General features: G+C 37.3%; 1 protein-coding gene and 1 long non-coding RNA gene across 5 annotated transcripts in view; one reads left to right on the top strand and one right to left on the bottom strand.

Annotated features, from left to right (window-relative positions):
* Nucleotides 1-2,398: 2,398 nt before the first annotated feature.
* Nucleotides 2,399-8,659, bottom strand: LOC113616304 (uncharacterized). The gene is made up of 4 exons (XR_003431262.1): nt 8,570-8,659; nt 7,845-8,029; nt 5,478-5,605; nt 2,399-3,940 (listed from the first exon to the last, which is right to left on the bottom strand). It is a non-coding gene; the product is annotated as an uncharacterized LOC113616304 (long non-coding RNA).
* The window catches only part of DMXL1 (Dmx like 1), a 133,353-nt gene continuing 120,063 nt past the window's right edge, over nt 7,927-21,216 (top strand). Inside the window, exon 1 of one of the 4 annotated variants that reach the window (XM_027099585.1) lies at nt 7,927-8,678. In XM_027099585.1, coding sequence (XP_026955386.1) covers nt 8,592-8,678 — 87 coding nt within the window. In that variant the 5' untranslated portion in view covers nt 7,927-8,591. The remainder of the gene's footprint in view (nt 8,679-21,216) is intronic. The other 3 variants (XM_027099578.1, XM_027099571.1, XM_027099563.1) reach the window with 3 other exon arrangements.

Genomic DNA, 21,216 nt, shown 5'->3' with positions numbered 1-21,216 from the left:
CAGGGGACATGGGTTCGAGCCCTGATCCAGGAAGATCCCACATGCCCTGGAGCAACTAAGACTATGCGCCACAACTGCTGAGCCTGCGCTCTAGAGCCTGTGAGCCACAACTACTGAGCCCACATGCCACAACTACTGAAGCCCATGCTCCTAGAGCCCATGCTCTGCAACAGGAGAAGCCACCGCAATGAGAAGCCCATGCTCTGCAACGAAGAGTAGCCCCTGCTCGCCGCAACTAGAGAAAGCCCATGTGCAGCAATGAAGATCCAACGCAGCCAAAAATAAATAAATTAATAATAATACATATATATACTTTTATTTATATATAATTTATATATATATAAGTTATATATGTATAATTTATAGAGAAAGTGTTACTTAATTAGATATTGGTGGACAGTGTGTGACTCAACTTCACTCCCCCATCTTCATGCAGAATTAGCCTCAGCTTGTATTGCACAATTAAAGGAGCCACTCAAGTGACTCTCACCTAGACATAGATTGCTTCAAGTGTACTTGCTATGTTGTCCTAGGCAGAAAAGAGGCTCGCAGTTTCTTTTATTGGAAAATTTTGTGTCCTGCCTCATCAGTTATTCTATAATACATGCATGAGTGAGTGCAAGCATAGCTCTGATAAGCTTTTTTTATAATCTAATTGGGTAAAAAACCTTTTTCCCCCCGTGCACACATCTTCTGTTTTCTTTGCTTTCAGAATATATGTCTTTTGTAATTATTCCTTCCCATGTTTGAGAAACATTCCCCAAATTTCTGTTCATTCATTTACCTCCCTATCTTGTCTTACTGTTTCAGCTAGGAGGAAGTGGAAGGCTCTGATCATTTACCAAATCATAGTCCCCCTTCTTTTTTTTTTTTTAAGACAATTTTTTTAGAGAAGTTTTAGGTTCGCAACAAAATTAAGAGGCAGAAGCAGAGATTTCCCAAATACCCCTGCCCTCACACATGCATAGCCTCCTCATTATCAACATCCCTAACCAGAGCGGTACATTTGTTACAACTGATGAACCTACACTGACACAGCATAATCACCAAAATTCATGGTTTGGACAAATGTAGAATGACATGTACCCATTTTGACAGTACAGAGTATTTTCAACATGCTCTTAAAAAGACACCGTGTTCTATCTAGTCATCCCTTACCGCCAACCCCTGGCAATGACTGATCTCTTTACTGTCTCCGTAGTTTTGCTTCTTTCAGAACGTCGTATAGTTGGAAATCATACAGTACGTAGTGTTTTCAGGTTGACTTCTTTCACTTAATATGCATTTAAGGTTCCTCCATGACTCATCATGGTTTAACAGCTCATTTCTTTTCAGCACTGAATGATATTCCATAGTCTTGATGTACCACAGTTTATTTACCTGTTAACCTACTGAAAGACAGAGTGTTTACTTCTAAGTTTTGGCAAGTGTAAACAAAGCTGTTATAAACATCACTGTGCAGGTTTTTGTATGGAAATAGTTTTTACCTACTTTGGGTAAATTCTGAGGGGCATGATTGCTGGACTGTATGGTAAGAGTACATTTAGTTTTGTAAGAAACTGCCAAACTATCTTCCAATGTGACCATACAATTTTGTGTTCTCAGCAGCAACGCATGAGAGTTCCTGTTGCTCCACATCCTCTACAGCATTTGGTGTTGCCAGTGTTCCAGATTTTGGCCATTCTAATACATATGTAGTAGTATCTCATTGTTGTTTTATTCTGCATTCCCTCATGACATATGATGTGGAGCATTTTTCATATGCTTATTTGACATCTATATATCTTCTTTGGTGAGGTGTCTTTTAAGGTCTTTGGCCCATTTTTCAATCAGGCTGTTTGTTTTCTTATTGTTGAATTTTAAGAGTTCTTTGTGTATTTGTGATAACAATCGTTTATTAGAAGTATCTTTTGCAAATATTTTTTTCCCAGTCTGTGATTTGTCTTCTCATTCTTCTGACATTGTCTTTCACAGACCAGAAGTTTTTTTATTTTACTGAAATTCAGCTTATCCATCGTTTCTTTCATGGATCATGCCGTTGGTATTGTATCTAAGAAGTCGTCATCAATCCAAAGGTCATCTAGGTTTCTCCTATGTTATCTGCTAGGAGTTTTATAGTTTTGTGTTTCAATTTTGTGTCTGTGATCCACTTTGAGTTAGATTTTGTGAAGGGTGTAAGGTCTGTGTCTAGACTAATGTTTTTGCACATAGTTGTCCAGTTTTTCCGGAATCATCTTTTTTTTTTTTGCGGTACGTGGGCCTCTAACTGTTGTGGCCTCTCCCGTTGCGGAGCACAGGCTCTGGACGCGCAGGCTCAGCGGCCATGGCTCACGGACACAGCCGCTCCGCAGCATGTGGGATCTTCCCGGATCGGGGCACGAACCCCGCCATCGGCAGGCGGACTCTCAACCACTGCGCCACCACGGAAGCCCTCCAGCACCATCTTTGCTCCATTGTATTGCCTTTGCTCCTTTGTCAAAGATCAGTTGACTATAGATCACAGTCTATTTCTGCATTCTCTGTTCTGTTCCAGTGATCTATTTGTCTGTTCTTTCCCCAAAATCACACTGTCTTGATTACTGTAGCTGTACAGTAAGTCTTGAAATCAGATAGCATCAGTCCTTCAGATTTGTTTTTCTCCTTCAATATTGTTTTGGCTATTCTGGGTATTTTGCCTCCCATAAAAATTTAGAGTCAATTTGTCAATATCCACAGAATAACTTGCCAGGATTTTGATTAGAATAATCCCTCCACTTCATTACTGTCCCAAAGCCCAATGCTCTCAAGTTGCTCCCGGCTAACCAAAACTGCCTGCTGCTGTCTTCCACATGGCCTCTCCTTTGCCTTTCAAACTTACATCTCTTGACTTCTGCTTCCCCCTTAATGAAAACTCCAGTAGGTGTTAGAAGACCCACAATCTGATGCATGTGACTTATTGGTAGTTCCAAAACATTCCAAGAAGTACTTGCCTTTAACCAAGTGAATACCTATAACTGTGTATCAGGGAGTTTTCTGGTTGGAGATGTTTATTTTACCATTTAATAAAAGCTGCCCTTTATAGTCTGGGCGTGGGTCAAGGTAAGGAGGTGAGCTTTCCTTCCATCTCGTGGAAGGAGGAGAAAACTGTTTTGGGAAGATGGTTCTTTTTACCAGCTGATCACTGAAGACTCAACTTAAAGAAGTCCTGTCTCTTCTCATCTTGCCAGCTAGGGAATAAATAGTAGGCCCTGACTGAATCCACTTTGGGATTTAAGGGGCTTTGGAGAACACTTAAAGGGCCTTTGCAGCCCAAGAGATCTGAGTTCAAATATTTGGGTGGCAACATGACCTTGGCCAAGTTATTTAATTTCTTTGAGTTTAGGTTTCTTCATTTGTAAAACAGAGATATTACCCTTAGAGTGTTGTTGAGATTTAAATGAGATAAATAAAATACCTATTACAGTACAGATCGGGTGTTTAATAAACACTAGCTTTTATAAATAATTGCCCTTTAATAGTTTATGGGTGGAAAACCCTCCAGTTGAGCAAGTGAGGGTGAGCCAATAGTATTTAATGGCCAATAGTATTTAATCTTCAAATATTAGAGGTATTGGAATTAATTTTTCTATAGTAACAGTATTATAAATAATGGCTAGGGTCCTATACCATTGCTCAAACATCTATTTAACCTATAATATTGCTGATGGAGTTTTCTATAGTAAGGTTGCTGTTGGCAATACAGGCAGGTTTCTGGGGCAGTCAATATCTTAGATGCTCAGAGATCCTCATTACTTTTGTGAGATAATGAGTTCAGAATGCTTACATGAAATTCCAGCAACATAGTCGTCCTGATTCAGTCTTTGTTATAGGATTAGGAACTCTTTTCTTCTGACCTCCCTCATCTGTTGGGTGTTGGCTGTGGGGATGGAAGCCCCTCTTGGTGGGTCCCTTGGCACAGGCCCTAGGAGGAAAGGGATTTATATTAATGAGTTTAGGATGGCAGGGAGGAGGGTAATGACAGGGATGTCAGTAAATAAGCTAGTGAGAAAGAGGCATGATTACTTCTCCATCTGAGCTGAATTCCTATATGCTCCTCCCCCCACCAAAAAAAAAATCTCAGAGTTTAGCCTGTTTGCTTTTCCTTACACTGTAACCACCCCTCAAGTCTGATAAAAGTCCCCTTTCCCTTTAAGACCAGCACTGAAGAGAGCATATCTCTTTGTCCTGCCAGTCCCCAAAACCACAGTACTTTGGTTTTCTAAGAGATTTTGCTGCTAGCAATAAGGCAAAATAAGGCAAAATTTTATTTAAAAAAAATTATTTAAAAAAAGGCTTCCTTTTTCAGACCCATCCTTCCTCTTTTATTTCTTAGAAATAAAGCTGAAGAATAAAACTAAAGAAACTACAGGGAAAAAAAGAATGAAAGAAACTAAAGGGAAAAACCACAAAGGCACATAGCCTTTGAGCATTCAAAGGACAGAATAACAAAATTCAATTACAGATCAGGGAATAGTTAGATTCAAGAATTCCCCTGGACTTTCTGTGTTAGGAGGTGGACTTGTGGCCTTTGGGCAGAGGGGACAGGGAAGGGAGGATGAAAGGTATAATTTACCTCCATCTCTTCCATTTCCTTATCTTACTAATTTTGCTACAAGGTCAGAGTTATGCTCAAGTTGCATAAGAAGTCAGGACTGGATTTAGGGTTGAATAGAACCTTGTTAAGGGGGAGGTGAGTGACATTACAGGGTGATCTATGAAGAGCAGCAGTTTGAAAGTAAAGGGATTGTCTATGGCCACTTCTCCAAGGTGGTTCTTCAGGGACTCTTTTTATATATATGTAAATCAGGTCCTGTCTATATTCAGGGTTCAACTATTAGTGAGGATCTACTCTGTGCTATGATAAATATTGGGGAATCAGGGATACAATAGATGTATTTAAAGATGCTTGTGTAATCATCAACATGAAATGTTTTACTAATTAAGCTGAGTGGTCATGCAGTACAACAACCAGTCTGCACAGCAAAAGCTATTTCATAGATCATAGAGCAGTAGAGGATTCTTCCTATAAATTAGGGGTCAGCAAACTTCTTCTCTAATGGGCCAAACAGTAAATATTTTGCTTTGCAGGATATACAGTCTCTGTTGAAACTACTCAGCTCTGCAGTTGTAGTGTGAAAGTAGCCATAGACAATATCTAAATGTCTATGCATTGCTGTGTTCCAATAAATTTTACTAATGGACATGGGAATTTCATATAATTTTCATATATCATGAGATATTTTTCTTCTATTGATTTTTTCCAACCATTTAAAAATGTAAAAAACATTCTCAGCTCAAGGACTATATAAAACCAGACAGCAGGCCGTAGTTGTAGTGGAATAAATAGATATAGTAAAAGGATTTAGTTGTTTCATTGAAAGAGTCCATCTGCTAAACATCAAAGATAGGTTGTTGAATGGGCATTTTTTTCTGAATAAGAGTAAAAGGAATGTCCTCACTTTTCATTAGTTGTTGTACTGTAGTCCCATTGTTTTGGATACAGACTGGGATGGCCTCAGAACATTTGTGGTGTCTCAAACATCACTGGAAAATTTGATTTGGACTGAGGTTTGACACTATATGAAAACTTTAGAAAGAATATGTCAAAAGGTTAGATTTAATTTAATAATAATAATGAGTAGCTAACATCTATTGAATTCTGACTATGTGCTAAACACTGTGCTCATTTAATCTTCATGATAATTGTATGAAGAAAGTCTATTACTATTCCCACTTTACAGATAAGGAAAGTAAAGCACGAAGAGATTAAGCAACTTGTCTAAATGACTGATTAGGCCAGGAGTCAAACTCTTGTTTATTTCAAGGATGAAGGAATTTAATAAAAACTAACAGATGTTTGTATGGAAATATGTTAATATAAATGTTTCAGACATTACATGAAATTTCTAAAAATCTTATATGTTCTGGCATAAGTCATAATTCTAGTTGTTACTTTAAAATATATATCTCAGAAATAACTAAATTTCCTTGCCAATTGCATTATTATGTACTTTCATCAAATCTTTAACCGTGGTCATTTTTAAGTCTTTTGTCATTTACAGACAGTTCTGGGTGTACTCTGATGCTTTTGCAAAAATATTCCCGTAAAAGGGTTTCATCTTCAAGGAATTCATGGAAAAGACTCTGACAAGTACAGGTTTCTGGTAATTGACTATACTGCTGAACTGAATGAATAAGCATTTTCAGAACTCTAATGGAAAACTGATGAATTCATAAAAGTGCTAACAAAAGATCAAGATAAAAAAAATTAATTACATGGGACTGAGTGAACTGATAAGGATGATTATAAGTTTTGTGACTTTCTGTTTGAATAATTAAAAAAAAACCTAACAGATGTTTATCAGGAATAAAAATGCCAAGTAAAATGTGTTGATAATCAGGTTAAACTTGTTAATTTTACAGATGACGAAAACAAAGTTTACAAGACATTTTCCATGGTCACACAGCAAATGACAGATCAGGAGTAGATCTCAGATTTTCTAACTACTAGGTCCCTTAGTTTCTTTTATTCTGCTAAACAGTATGCCCTTCAAAACCAAAAGATAGGCAGAATAGAATGAGTAAACAAGTTAAACTTTGGGCTATACACAGAATTTATGTGGAATATAGAAAAACCTTGATTTAAGATCTAAAATATAAAATTAACTTAAAGTCATTTAAAATAAAATCTGAATAATTAAAACACAAACTAAACTGTATGTTAGACCTCAATAAAATAGGTTTTTTTTTTTTAAGACAAGTTATGTTTTAAATCCCTTATTTTTATGAGGAGACTGGGATAAATAATGGAATTCATTTACATCTTTCAAATTAAGAAAAGGGAGATGGCTCTTAAATTTATTTTTTTTAAAGTTTTTATTATAGTTGATTTACAATGTTGCATTAGTTTCTGCTGTACAGCAAGGTATATCTGTTATACATATATCCACTAATTTTGAGATTCTTTTCTTAAACTTATTTTTTAAGTAACTTTTTTTTATTGCTAAACGAAGTACATGTATACTGCAAAAAACTTAGGGAAAGCAAAAGGAAATAAAATTACCAGTACTCCTCCTACCCAAGTAATAGTGTGAACTTTTTGGGGGGTTGTTTGTTTTGCTTTCTGTTTTTTGTTTTTTTACCACAAGAAAAGGATATAAAATCAAAATCAGTTCACCAATTTTTAAAAAAAAAACTTTTTTTTTTTTTTTTGGTGGGGAGTTCCTATTTACATTCACTCATTTAACATTTTCTGAACACCTAGGTTGGAAAGCGCACTGCACTAGACACTTGGGATACAGGACAGTTTGTCCCTAAGAGGGTACCTGGGAGGAGACATAAAGAGATGTTTATCAATAATAATACAAAACTTGTGTTAAAATACAATTAGAGTTGAATCTCACAGTTGAGACTGTGACACTAAACATTCTGGAATTCTTAGGTTTTTCCAAAACAGCTTAACGCAGGGCTGTTGCAGTACTGTTATCAGCACTACTTTAAAACGAATGTTAAGTTAAACATTGGCGAAAACCCTTCATTTTAGTACTTGTCGAATGTTTAAACCTTTCAAAATTTTCCTTTTTAGCGAACTGGAAACGCGCGTCCTGTCGAGGTAACCATTGCGCGGGGACAGAGACACTGCAGGGTTCACATTCACTTGGGAGTATTCGCGGGACGCCTAGGGGAGCGGTGCTTGTTGGGACTTGTAGTCTCTACCGGGGCCGAAGACACCGCAACTGCATTTATAATGCACTTCTCCCTTTTAAGCTTTCTGGCCCAACAGTCAGATTAAGCCCCAACCTAAAGCATAATTTGACAACCCTTACCTCTTCCAAGGCTCTTTATGTTTTTACTAGGTTCCTTACGTTCAACATTCAAACGCACATCGTCCCTCACAAGCCTCAAAGAGATTGGTCTGTCCTCAGCGGTGGGCGGAGCCTTAGGTGGACTGGATCTCTGGATTGGCCAACATCTCACTCGAAGAGGCGTTTTCCACTTGCCGTTCTGCACACTGTGGTAAAAAAGTAAATCGTTTACCGCAGTGTTCCTTTTCGCCGCGAGAATCTCGCGATATTTCCGCCAAAGGGACCTAGCGACGCGTAGAGAGCCGCCGAGGCCAGTGGGGGTGGCCGGCACCGGAGCAGGGAAAAGCTAGGTTAGGGGGCAGAGGACTAGCGGGTGCTACTTGCGCCATTCGGGTTCGGTCCGGGCCAGCCACCCAGAACACAGAGGAAGTGTTGTGGACGGCGTGTCCCTCCTGGCCGGTGGGTCGGCCCGGGGTCGCAGCCGCTGGGTCAACCCCGAGTTTCACCTGGGCCCGCGCGGGTTGTGACAGGTGCGCGGTAGAGCGCGGCGCTCCGCCCGCTCGCCGGTCCGCCCCCTCCGGGCCTCGCCTGCGCGGGCTCGGGATGAGCTGCGGGCCGCAGCTGAGCGGCTCCCGCTCCTGGCGCCTGTCGCTGCCGCCGTCTCCTCCCAAGAGCAGACGCCGCCCGTGAGGGAAAGAGGGAGGGAAGCGGCCGCTGACCCCGGGCATGAGCCGGACGCGACTTACGTTGCTGGATTAAGGCGCCGACATGAACCTGCACCAGGTGCTGACCGGGGCTGTGAACCCCGGCGACCACTGCTTCTCCGTGGGCAGCGTCGGCGACCAGCGCTTCACGGTGAGTGAGGGAGGCTCCCGCGTCGCCTGTGGCGAGTCCGCGCCCCTGAGTCAGCCGGGCTCGGCCCAGAGTGACGGGCAGAGGCCGAGAAAGCCTCGTCGCCCTCGCGGGGCGTCTCCTACGGAGGTCCCAGCTCCTTAGGGCCGGCGTACCTGGCCTTTGAGAACGAAGGAGGCAGTAACGCTTCGGTCATTGAGTTATTTAATGTACAGAGGCTAAACTCGGAAGTTAGAATGTTTTGTAGGATTTTTAAAGTTTTTAATCTGACGTCCTTGGGCTGGGGAGGTTTACTAAAATCGTTTGTCCGAGAAGCGTTGGTGTGTAATGTGTATGTGGGCTTTTTATTGCCCCACTCCATAGGCTCTAATTGTCAAGTTGAGGAATAGTTGGGATTGGTTTCATTTCTTCCTCTAAGTTTAGGTCAAGTGTCTTTGTAGTTGAAAAGAATGGGTGTCTTAAAAACAGGTAGCTGTCAACAACTAGCGCTGAGTGAAAACAGTGCTTTTCACTTATTTTTCTTTAAATTCACTGGGAATAACTTTGGAAAGAAAAAACTATTTTTCGTAAATGGTTCACTCCTGCCATCCTTTGAATTCCATATGTAACAGTTTAGTAGTCCTGGGAGGCTTATATTTATTTTAGATTGTTCACATTAATTACTAAAAGTTGCATTACTGTTTCTCAGTAAAATTCCTCTTTGATGTGTAGTGGTAATTCCAGGTTAAAGTTTAAATGAAAGTGTCTTGTTTTTCATTTGTTTTCCCCAGATAGTGAAAGGAAGAGGGCCCCAAACTTTTGCTGTTTATCAGTATATTGACATTTTCTGCCTTAACTATAGCGGTTTTTTTTAAAGAATTAAGTATAGTTTTTATAATGATTTCAAGCCATAAGTCAGTATTGCACATGATAGCCTATATCTGAATATATGTATAGTGCTCATGATTTTTGCTACAACTTGAATAGCTATCTCTTACTTGTGATTAAAACTTAATTTTGCATAAAAAAGTGAAACAAAATAAACATCTTAGTAGATGCCCTAGGTTTTCTTCTCAAACGATTTTGACTTTTTTTGGTCATCTTTATCAGTCGGAATAAATAATAGGAAAAAAAAGTAGTCATTATTTAACATGGTGTAGGCATTTAATACCTGAATTGTGCTTTTAGATCTGTGCCAACCAAGTACTTTGCTTTTGAATAGAGTCTGTACCTCCCCTGTAGAGTGACTCACACACACCTTAACTTGCACTTGACACTAGCAGTTTTAGAGATTCTAATTCTAAATGTTGACCTCGCTTCAGTGCTCAAGAGGAGGGTGAACTCTGAGAGTCTCAGTGGGCAACCATAGTCTCCCTGCAGTTGAACATTGCTCACTGCTCTTGCTATTTAGAAAATAAAGATCATCCTAAGACGATTTTGCTAGTGGTAGATTATAGGATGGTAACATTACATTCTCTGTCATCTCCTAAAATTATATGAGTACTTCCTCCAATGTAAATTCTAACAACTTTTTCTGAGAAGGCATTCAGAATCTATGTAAGCAGTGATATGAACTTCAAAGCATATACAATATGATGGCCTATTTATACACCTAGATGATCCTTATAAGTGTATATAAAATCTTGGTGAATGCTTCTGTTATGTTAAAGGAGAAATGAGTTAATGTACCAAAGATAAGACTATCCTACGCCATCATGTAGCTTGTTGCACAGTTCTACTGAATTTTAAAGTCTGTTTCCATAGACCAGGCTTTAATCATCTCCCACCAAGCCTACTGCAGATTTCTTCCAGATCTCAGGAATCAGTCCAGTAAATAAGGTAAAAATAAACATTTTGTTGTTATTTAGTATAAAGAGATCCCAGGTCTCTATAATTTTGGTGATAGTTTATTAACAATCATATTTTTTTCTTTGCAGCTAATCCATCCCTGACTCTCTAACATTAAATTGATATTCCGTTATAAACCAAGTTTCTTGCCCTCAGTCTGCTGGACACTATATACATCTTAAATTTATCTCTCTTGAAATTACTGTCTTTGCTAAAATGTAGAATCTGTTGTTTACTCCTTGAATTTTGTTTTTAACCTCTTTTGATTTTGGCTTCTTTTTCTTTTCATAGAAAGAGAGCAAACATTAATGGTAGATGGTATGTGCAGACTAAAAAACTCTCTCCAAATTCCAGTTTTACTTGAGCTAGGGACATGAAATCTTCTTGCAGGCCCACTTGAAGAATTACTTTGTTTGTCCTGTTACATTATGCCTTCTCTAAAGACAGACTTTACATTCGTAATTCATCTCTTTGCATGTTTGCAGATAACTTATTTGTTCTTGTTTTGAAAGATTACAAGAGATGAGATCTCATTTTTTGAATACAGTCTGACAGGTTTTAAATTGAAATGAAATTGAGTGCCATTTCTCATGGATTCTTGATTTTAAAATATGAAATTACTAATATAGTTAGTATATGTAAGTATTAGATACTTTTTTACTACTTAAACTGGCATCAAACAATTTTGACTTTTCTCTTAATAAGAAAGCTTCTAGTAGGCAATGACCTTTTCTCTTATACTTTCAAAGCACTTTATTTGTGCTTTCGTTATATTAATGACCTGTCTTGCCTTGTGTATGTCTTCCACAGTTTCATTGTGAGTGCCTGGAACAGTGATTGAAGTACTGATGTCACCTAATAGTAGAGTCATTACCTGAATTTGATTTCCAACCTAGTCCTTATAGTTAGTTATGTATCCCTGGGCAAGTTCTTTTACATTCTTTGAATTTCTTTTTTTTCTTATCTGTAAAGTGGGGCTAAAGAAGAACTTATTCATAGGGTTGTTACATGAAAAAGTGCTAAGTTCATTGCTTAGTACCTGTAAAACCCTTAAAAATGTCAGTTATTATAAAGGCTAAACTCATTATAATGCATAGCACATAAAAAGTGCTTAATAAATACTGGTTGAATTGATGACTAATAGATAAAGAAGCCTTATCTATGTAATTAAAAATTGTGTTTTTAAAAAAATATTTTTAATAATTTAGATTTGAGTCCAAATAAAATACTTCAATTAAAGTTTAAAATTTTTTTCCAAAGTCATTTATTACGCATTTTGCCATAAATATCAGGTGAGTAACCAGGAGAGATTTCAGATATCCGAAGCAAAAATTCTTTAATTTTTCTTTATTTACATGAATTTTTCTCTCACTCCTTTTCCCTTGTTAATTTCATACTGTCTTTAGAGTGAAAGTATATGAGCAACCTGGACCTAATCTGTTGACAACTTTTGTTTTTAGAATAAAAATTTTATTTGTAAAAGACATATAATAAGTTAAAAACAGGCATAGTTAGTTAGAATCTGGATTTTCTAATGTTTCTGTGCATGCAATAGATTATCCATACTTCGTGTTGAAATTGTGTTTTTACTGAAATGGAAAGGGAGATAATTTCCAAGAGACAGGTTGTGTTAATATTTAGGACTTGCTGTCTCTAGTTTGGAATTTAAATGCCTTTGTTATACGAGGGATAACAAACATGTAATAACTCCAGACTCCCTTTTGTATTAGACAACTCTGTGTTCCCAGCCAAGGGGACCCAGATTAGAAGTCAAAAGACTGACTGCAGCTATCCGGGTGTTGGTAGAGAAATGGAGGCTGAATTAGCATTCTCCTTCTTTCTGTAATAGTAGTTTAACTTTTTGTTTTGTTCACTGTAGGGAAACCTTTATAGGAGGTTCTTATTTTGGAGAAGCACGTTAATGTTTGTGGATGGAGAGATACAGGAGGGGAAAGTTTGATACTGTTTGTATCTGGAGAAAGAGAATGATTTTTGTGGTACTCATATGCTATTACGAGTACAAATTGGACTTCTTTTTACATATTTAGCCTATTTAAAAATTTTATGTTTTAAATAGTATTAAGGTTCCTTTAAAATTATTGAAGTAATATGAATTCTTAATGTTGTGTTTAAAAAAATGAGAATAATGTTAATTACAACATGCCAAACATAACTCATTTAACCAGGAAGTATACCAGGAAGAAATTCTTTGGGATATTTACCTGGTGTGGTTGGTTAAAACAAAACAGTGAAAACAGGAAATCTAAGTACAGAAATCACAGGATTTCCAAATTAGAATGCTGACTGTGGCAGCCTTGGGTAATTTTTGAATATTGGAGAAGGTTGTCTGCCAAATTTAAAGTTAAAAATCATGTTTCAGTTGTATGCTTGAAAGCACACATATGAACTCAGTTCTTTCTTTGCACCTTGTTTAGTCTCAAAGTTAGTAAACCCAATATTATGTATGCCTAATAAAAGGATTTTCATTTCTCACTTTAATTTTCATTGCTTAGTAATAGGTTATTCTGATTACAGATCTTTTGACAGAAGCAGCTAGTGTACCAATTACAATATATACATATTAATTTTGAAGCTTAGGTAGTGTGGCAATTTATTTGATGAACCAGTGCTGTTCTTTTTGTTTTGATAGTAATAGGGCACCTTGAAATGAATTTTTCAGAACAATTTATTTTGGAAAAAATCTATAAAACTAGTTTTAGATTTTGGTTTAGAATGTTATGTATAGTATTACATCTTAGGTTTTTATTTAAAACCAGGGAGATGGGTTATTTTTATTTAAGAATTTAGTAAAAATGGATTATTTTAAAATCACACACAGCACATTTTATTTATTTTTTCTTCTTTATTTTGTTTATGTGTGAATTACATTGATTGACTTTTAAAATTGAAGGACAGTTGATTCATAATACTGTGTTGGTTTCAGGTGTCCAGAAAAGTGATTTGGAGATTGTGTGTGTGTGTGTGTGTGTGTGTGTATACACACACACATATATATGATTATGTTCTATTATAGGTTATTACAAGAATAGTGTCCCCTGTATTATACAGTAAATCCTGTTGCTTATCTGTTTTATGTATAGTAGTTTGTATTTGTTAATTCCATACTCCTAATTTATCACTTGCCCCACTCCCTTTTCCCTTTGGTAACCATAAGCTTGTTTTCTATGTCTGTGAGTCTGTTTCTGTTTTATATATGGATTCATTTGTATTATTTTTTAGATTACACATATAAGTAATATCATACAATATTTGTCTTTCTCTCTATGACTTCACTTAGTATGATATTCTCTAGGTCCATTCATGTCACTGCAAATGGCAATATTTCAATCTTTTTCATGTCTGAGTAATAGTCCTTTGTATATATGTACCACATCATTATCCATTCATCTGTTGATGGCCACTTAGGTTGCTTCCATGTCTTGGCTGTTGTAAATAGTGCTGCTATGAACTTTGGATGCAGAGCCCATTTTGAATTAAAGTTTGTTTTCGTGTATTTCCATGCTTATTAACTCATCATGTTGTATAAACTCTAGAGATTGAATTAATTTTAATAATATATTAAAAATATCCATAAGAAGATATGTTTATTTCAAGTGATTTTTGCATGATATCCAGTTTGGATTTTCTGTACAGATTCATCTCTCTATTTTTTCCCCCCAAGCTTTATTGACATACAGTTTACATGAAAATTGTGTAAGTTTAAGGTATGCAGTGTGATGATTTGATACACATATATAGTGTGAAATCTTTACCACAATAAGGTTAGTTAACATATCCTTTAACTCACATAATTACCATTTTGTTGTTGTTATGATGAGAACATTAAAGCTTTATTCTAATAGCAACTTGCAACTGTACAATACAATATTGTTAACTATAGTCACCATGCCGTGCATTAGATCCCTAGAACTTATTCATCTTATAACTGAAAGTTTGTATCCTTTGACCAACATCTCCCATTTCCCCCATCCATAGCCCCTGGCAACCACCATTCTATTCTGTTAGTACAATGTTTCTATTAGTACGATGTTTTTAGATTCCACATATAAGTGGAATACATTATTTGTCTTTCTCTGTCTGACTTAGCATAATGCCCGCAAGGTTGTCACAAGTGGCAGAATTTTCTTCTTTTTTATGAGTGAATAATATTCTTTTGTGTTTGTGTGTGTGTGTGTGTATAAAACATATTTTCTTTATCCATTCATTCACTGATGGACACTTAGGTTGTTTCCATATCTTGGCTATTGTGAACAATGCTGAAATGAATATGGGAGTGCAGATATCTCTTACAGAGATTTCATCATCTTTGGATATAATCCTAGAAGTTGGATTGGTGGAATATATGGTAGTTCTGCTTTTAATTTTTTCAGGACTCTTCCATACTGTTTTTTACAGTGACTGTGCCAATCTACATTCACACCAAGAGTGCACAAAGATTCCCTTTCTTCACATCTTCACCAACACTTTTATCTTTTTGTTGATAGCATCCTAATGGATATGAAGTGATATCTCATCCAGTTTTGATTGGCATTTCCCTGATGAGTAGTGATGTTGAACATCTCTTCATGTACCTGTTGGCCATTTGTACATCTTCTTTGGAAAAATGTCTAAGTCTTCTGCCCATTTTTAATTGGATTGTTCATTTCTGGTAATGAGTTATATGAGTTCCTTATGTATTTTAGGTATTAACTTTTTTTTTTTTTTGCGGTACGCAGGCCTCTCACTGTTGTGGCCTCTCCCGTTGCGGAGCACAGGCTCTGAATGCGCAGGCTCAGTAGCCATGGCTCACGGGCCTAGCCGCTCCACGGCATGTGGGATCTTCCCGGACCTGGGCACGAACCCATGTCCCCTGCATCGGCAGGCAGACTCTCAACCACTGCACCACCAGGGAAGCCCTAGATATTAACTTTTTATCAGATAAGGTTTGCAAATATTTTCTCCCATTTTTAGGTGGCCTTTTCATTTTGTTGGTGGTTTCTTTTGCTGTGCAGAAGCTTTTCAGTTTAATGTAGTCTTACTTATTTATTACTGCTTTTGTTGCTTGTGCTTTTGGTGTCCAAAAAATCATCACTAATTGTCAAGGGCCTTTTCCCCTATGTTTTCTTCTAGGAGTTTTGTGGTTTTAGGTTTAAGTTTTTAATCCATTTTTGAGTTGATTTCTGCATGTGATGTAAGACAAGGGTCCGATTTTATTCTTTTGTATGTGGATGTACAGTTTTCCCAGCATCAATTTATGGAAGAAACTGTCTTTTCTCTGTTGTATATTCTTGGCACCTTTGTCAAAGATTAGTTGACCATATATGTGTGGGTTATGTCTGGGCTCATGATTCTGTTCCTTTGGCCGTGTGTCTGTTTTTATGCCAATACCATACTGTTTTTTTGGTTTTTTTTTTTAACATCTTTATTGGGGTACAATTGCTTTACAATGGTGTGTTAGTTTCTGCTTTATAACAAAGTGAATCAGTTATACATATACATATGTTCCCATATCTCTTCCCTCTTGCGTCTCCCTCCCTCCCACCCTCCCTATCCCACCCCTCCAGGCTGTCACAAAGCACCGAGCCAATATCCCTGTGCCATGCGGCTGCTTCCCACTAGCTATCTACCTTACTACGTTTGTTAGTGTGTATATGTCCATGACTCTCTCTCGCCCCGTCACAGCTCACCCTTTCCCCTCCCCATAACCTCAAGTCCGTTCTCTAGGAGGTCTGCGTCTTTATTCCTGCCTTACCCCTAGGTTCTTCATGACATTTCTTTTTCTTAAATGCCATATATATGTGTTAGCATACGGTATTTGTCTTTTTCTTTCTGACTTACTTCACTCTGTATGACAGACTCTAGGTCTATCCACCTCATTACAAATAGCTCAATTTCGTTTCTTTTTATGGCTGAGTAATATTCCATTGTATATATGTGCCACATCTTCTTTATCCATTCATCCGATGATGGGCACTTAGGTTGTTTCCATCTCCGGGCTATTGTAAATAGAGCTGCAATGAACATTTTGGTACATGACTCTTTTTGAATTTTGGTTTTCTCAGGGTATATGCCCAGTAGTGGGATTGCTGGGTCATATGGTAGTTCTATTTGTAGTTTTTTAAGGAACCTCCATACTGTTCTCCATAGTGGCTGAACCAATTCACATTCCCACCAGCAGTGCAAGAGTGTTCCCTTTTCTCCACACCCTCTCCAGCATTTATTGTTTCTAGATTTTTTGATGATGGCCATTCTGACTGGTGTGAGATGATATCTCATTGTAGTTTTGATTTGCATTTCTCTGATGATTAATGATGTTGAGCATTCTTCCATGTGTTTGTTGGCAGTCTGTATATCTTCTTTGGAGAAATGTCTATTTAGGTCTTCTGCCCATTTTTGGATTGGGTTGTTTGTTTTCTTGTTATTGAGCTGCATGAGCTGCTTGTAAATTTTGGAGATTAATCTTTGTCGGTTGCTTCATTTGCAAATATTTTCTCCCATTCTGAGGGTTGTCTTTTGGTCTTGTTTATGGTTTCCTTTGCTGTGCAAAAGCTTTGAAGTTTCATTAGGTCCCATTTGTTTATTTTTGTTTTTATTTCCATTACTCTAGGAGGTGGGTCAGAAAGGATCTTGCTGTGATTTATGTCATAGAGTGTTCTGCCTGTGTTTTCCTCTAAGAGTTTGATAGTTTCTGGCCTTACATTTAGGTCTTTAATCCATTTTGAGCTTATTTTTGTGTATGGTGTTAGGGAGTGATCTAATCTCATACTTTTACATGTACCTGTCCAGTTTTCCCAGCACCACTTATTGAAGAGGCTGTCCTTTCTCCACTGTACATTACTGCCACCTTTATCAAAGATAAGGTGTCCATATGTGCATGGGTTTATCTCTGGGCTTTCTATCCTGTTCCATTGATCTATCTTTCTGTTTTTGTGCCAGTACCATACCGTCTTGATAACTGTAGCTTTGTAGTATAGTCTGAAGTCAGGGAGCCTGATTCCTCCAGTTCCTTCTTTCGTTCTCAAGATTGCTTTGGCTAAGTGGGGTCTTTTGTGTTTCCATACAAATTGCAAAATTTTTTGTTCTAGTTCTGTGAAAAATACCAGTGGTAGTTTGATAGGGATTGCATTGAATCTATAGATTGCTTTGGGTAGTAGAGTCATTTTCACAATGTTGATTCTTCCAATCCAAGAACATGGTATATCTCTCCATCTATTTGTATCATCTTTAATTTCTTTCATCAGTGTCTTATAATTTTCTGCATACAGGTCTTTTGTTTCCTTAGGTAGGTTTATTCCTAGATATTTTATTCTTTTTGTTGCAATGGTAAATGGGAGTGTTTTCTTGATTTCACTTTCAGATTTTTCATCATTAGTGTATAGGAATGCCAGAGATTTCTGTGCATTAATTTTGTATCCTGCCACTTTACCAAATTCATTGATTAGCTCTAGTAGTTTTCTGGTAGCATCTTTGGGGTTCTCTATGTATAGGATCATGTCATCTGCAAACAGTGACAGCTTTACTTCTTCTTTTCCGATTTGGATTCCTTTTATTTCCTTTTCTTCTCTGATTGCTGTGGCTAAAACTTGCAAAACTATGTTGAATAATAGTGGTGAGAGTGGGCAACCTTGTCTTGTTCCTGATCTTAGTGGAAATGCTTTCAGTTTTTCACCATTGAGGATGATGTTTGCTGTGGGCTTGTCATATATGGCCTTTATTATGTTGAGGAAAGTTCCCTCTATGCCTACTTTCTGCAGGGTTTTTATCATAAATGGGTGTTTAATTTTGTCAAAAGCTTTCTCTGCATCTATTGAGATGATCATATGGTTTTTCTCCTTCAGTTTGTTAATATGGTTTATCACATTGATAGATTTTCGTATATTGAAGAATCCTTGCATTCCTGGAATAAACCCCACTTGATCATGGTGTATGATCCTTTTAATGTGCTGTTGGGTTCTGTTTGCTAGTATTTTGTTGAGGATTTTTGCATCTATGTTCATCAGTGATATTGGCCTGTAGTTTTCTTTCTTTGTGACATCCTTGTCTGGTTTTGGTATCAAGGTGATGGTGGCCTCGTAGAAGGAGTTAGGGAGTGGTCCTCCCTCTGCTATATTTTGGAAGAGTTTGAGAAGGATAGGTGTTAGCTCTTCTCTAAATGTTTGATAGAATTCGCCTGTGAAGCCATCTGGTCCTGGGCTTTTGTTTGTTGGAAGATTTTTAATCACAGTTTCAATTTCAGTGCTTGTGATTGGTCTGTTCATATTTTCTATTTCTTCCTGATTCAGTCTTGGCAGGTTGTGCCTTTCTAAGAATTTGTCCATTTCTTCCAGATTGTCCATTTTATTGGCATAGAGTTGCTTGTAGTAATCTCTCATGATCTCTTTTATTTCTGCAGTGTCAGTTGTTACCTCTCCTTTTTCATTTCTAATTCTATTGATTTGAGTCTTCTCCCTTTTTTTCTTGATGAGTCTGGCTAGTGGTTTATCTATTTTGTTTATCTTCTCAAAGAACCAGCTTTTAGTTTTATTGATCTTTGCTATTGTTTCCTTCATTTCTTTTTCATTTATTTCTGATCTGATTTTTATGATTTCCTTCCTTCTGCTAGCTTTGGGGTTTTTTTGTTCTTCTTTCTCTAATTGCTTGAGGTGCAAGGTTAGGTTGTTTATTCGAGATGTTTACTGTTTCTTAAGGTAGGATTGTATTGCTATAAACTTCCCTCTTAGAACTGCTTTTGCTGCATCCCACAGGTTTTGGGTCGTTGTGTCTCCATTGTCATTTGTTTCTAGGTATTTTTTGATTTTCTCTTTGATTTCTTCAGTGATCACTTCATTATTAAGTAGTGTATTGTTTAGCCTCCATGTGTTTGTATTTTTTACAGATCTTTTCCTTTAATTGATATCTAGTCTCATGGCGTTGTGGTCAGAAAAGATACTTGATACAATTTCAATTTTCTTAAATTTACCAAGGCTTGATTTGTGACCCAAGATATGATCTATCCTGGAGAATGTTCCATGAGCACTTGAGAAAAATGTGTATTGTGTTGTTTTGGATGGAGTGTCCTATAAATATCAATTAAGTCCATCTTGTTTAATGTATCATTTAAAGCTTGTGTTTCCTTATTTATTTTCATTTTGGATGATCTGTCCATGGGTGAAAGTGGGGTGGTAAAGTCCCGTATTATGAATGTGTTACTGTCGATATCCCCTTTTATGGCTGTTAGTATTTGCCTTATGTATTGAGGTGCTCCTATGTTGGGTGCATAAATATTTACAATTGTTATATCTTCTTCTTGGATCGATCCTTGATCATTATGTAGTGTCCTTCTTTGTCTCTTTTAATAGTCCTTATTTTAAAGTCTATTTTGTCTGATATGAGAATTGCTACTCCAGCTTTCTTTTGGTTTCCATTTGCATGGAATATCTTTTTCCATCCCCTTACTTTCAGTCTGTATGTGTCTCTAGGTCTGAAGTGGGCCTCTTGTAGACAGCATATATAAGGGTCTTGTTTTTGTATCCATTCAGCTAATCTGTGTCTTTTGGTGGGAGCATTTAGTCCATTTACATTTAAGGTAATTATCGATATGTATGTTCCTATTCCCATTTCTAAATTGTTTTGGGTTCGTTATTATAGGTCTTTTCCTTCTCTTGTGTTTCTTGTCTAGAGAAGATCCTTTAGCATTTGTTGTAAAGCTGGTTTGGTGGTGCTGAACTCTCTCAGCTTTTGCTTGTCTGTAAAGGTTTTAATTTCTCCATCAAATCTGAATGAGATCCTTGCTGGGTAGAGTAGTCTTGGCTGCATGTTTTTCTCCTTCATCACTTTCAGTATGTCCTGCCACTCCCTTCTGGCTTGTAGGGTTTCTGCTGAGAGATCAGCTGTTAACCTTATGGGAATTACCTTATGTGTTATTTGTTGTTTTTCCCTTGCTGCTTTTAATATGCTTTCTTTGTATTTAATTTTTGACAGTTTGATTAATATGTGTCTTGGCATGTTTCTCCTTGGATTTATCCTGTATGGGACTCTCTGTGCTTCCTGGACTTGATGAACTATTTCCTTTCCCATATTAGGGAAGTTTTCAACTATAATCTCTTCAAATATTTTCTCAGTCCCTTTCTTTTTCTCTTCTTCTTCTGGAACCCCTATAATTCGAATGTTGGTGTGTTTAATGTTGTCCCAGAGGTCTCTGAGACTGTCCTCAGTTCTCTTCATTCTTTTTTCTTTATTCTGCTCTGCAGTAGTTATTTCCACTATTTTATCTTCCAGGTCACTTATCCGTTCTTCTGCCTCAGTTATTCTGCTATTGATCCCATCTAGAGTACTTTTAATTTCATTTATTGTGTTGTTCATCGTTGCTTGTTTCATCTTTAGTTCTCCTAGGTCCTTGTTAACTGATTCTTGCATTTTGTCCATTCTATTGTCCATTCTATCTCCAAGATTTCGGATCAACCTTACTATCATTCTGAATTCTTTTTCAGGTAGACTGCCTATTTCCTCTTCATTTGTTAGGTCTGGTGCATTTTTATCTTGCTCCTTTATCTGCTGTGTGTTTTTCTGTCTTCTCATTTTGCTTATCTTACTGTGTTTGGGGTCTCCATTTTGCAGGCTGCAGGTTCCTAGTTCCTCCTGTTTTTGATGTCTGTCTCCAGTGGCTAAGGTTGGTTCAGTGGGTTGTGTAGGCTTCCTGGTGGAGGGGACTAGTGCCTGTGTTGTGGTGGATGAG

This window comes from Aethalodelphis obliquidens, unplaced genomic scaffold, assembly GCF_003676395.1.
Source record: "Aethalodelphis obliquidens isolate GAN/ISIS:26980383/991018 unplaced genomic scaffold, ASM367639v1 scaffold4, whole genome shotgun sequence".
Taxonomy (NCBI): domain Eukaryota; kingdom Metazoa; phylum Chordata; class Mammalia; order Artiodactyla; family Delphinidae; genus Aethalodelphis; species Aethalodelphis obliquidens.
The sequence above is the reverse complement of the archived record's forward strand: the minus strand, read 5'-3'. Positions and strand labels throughout refer to the sequence as shown.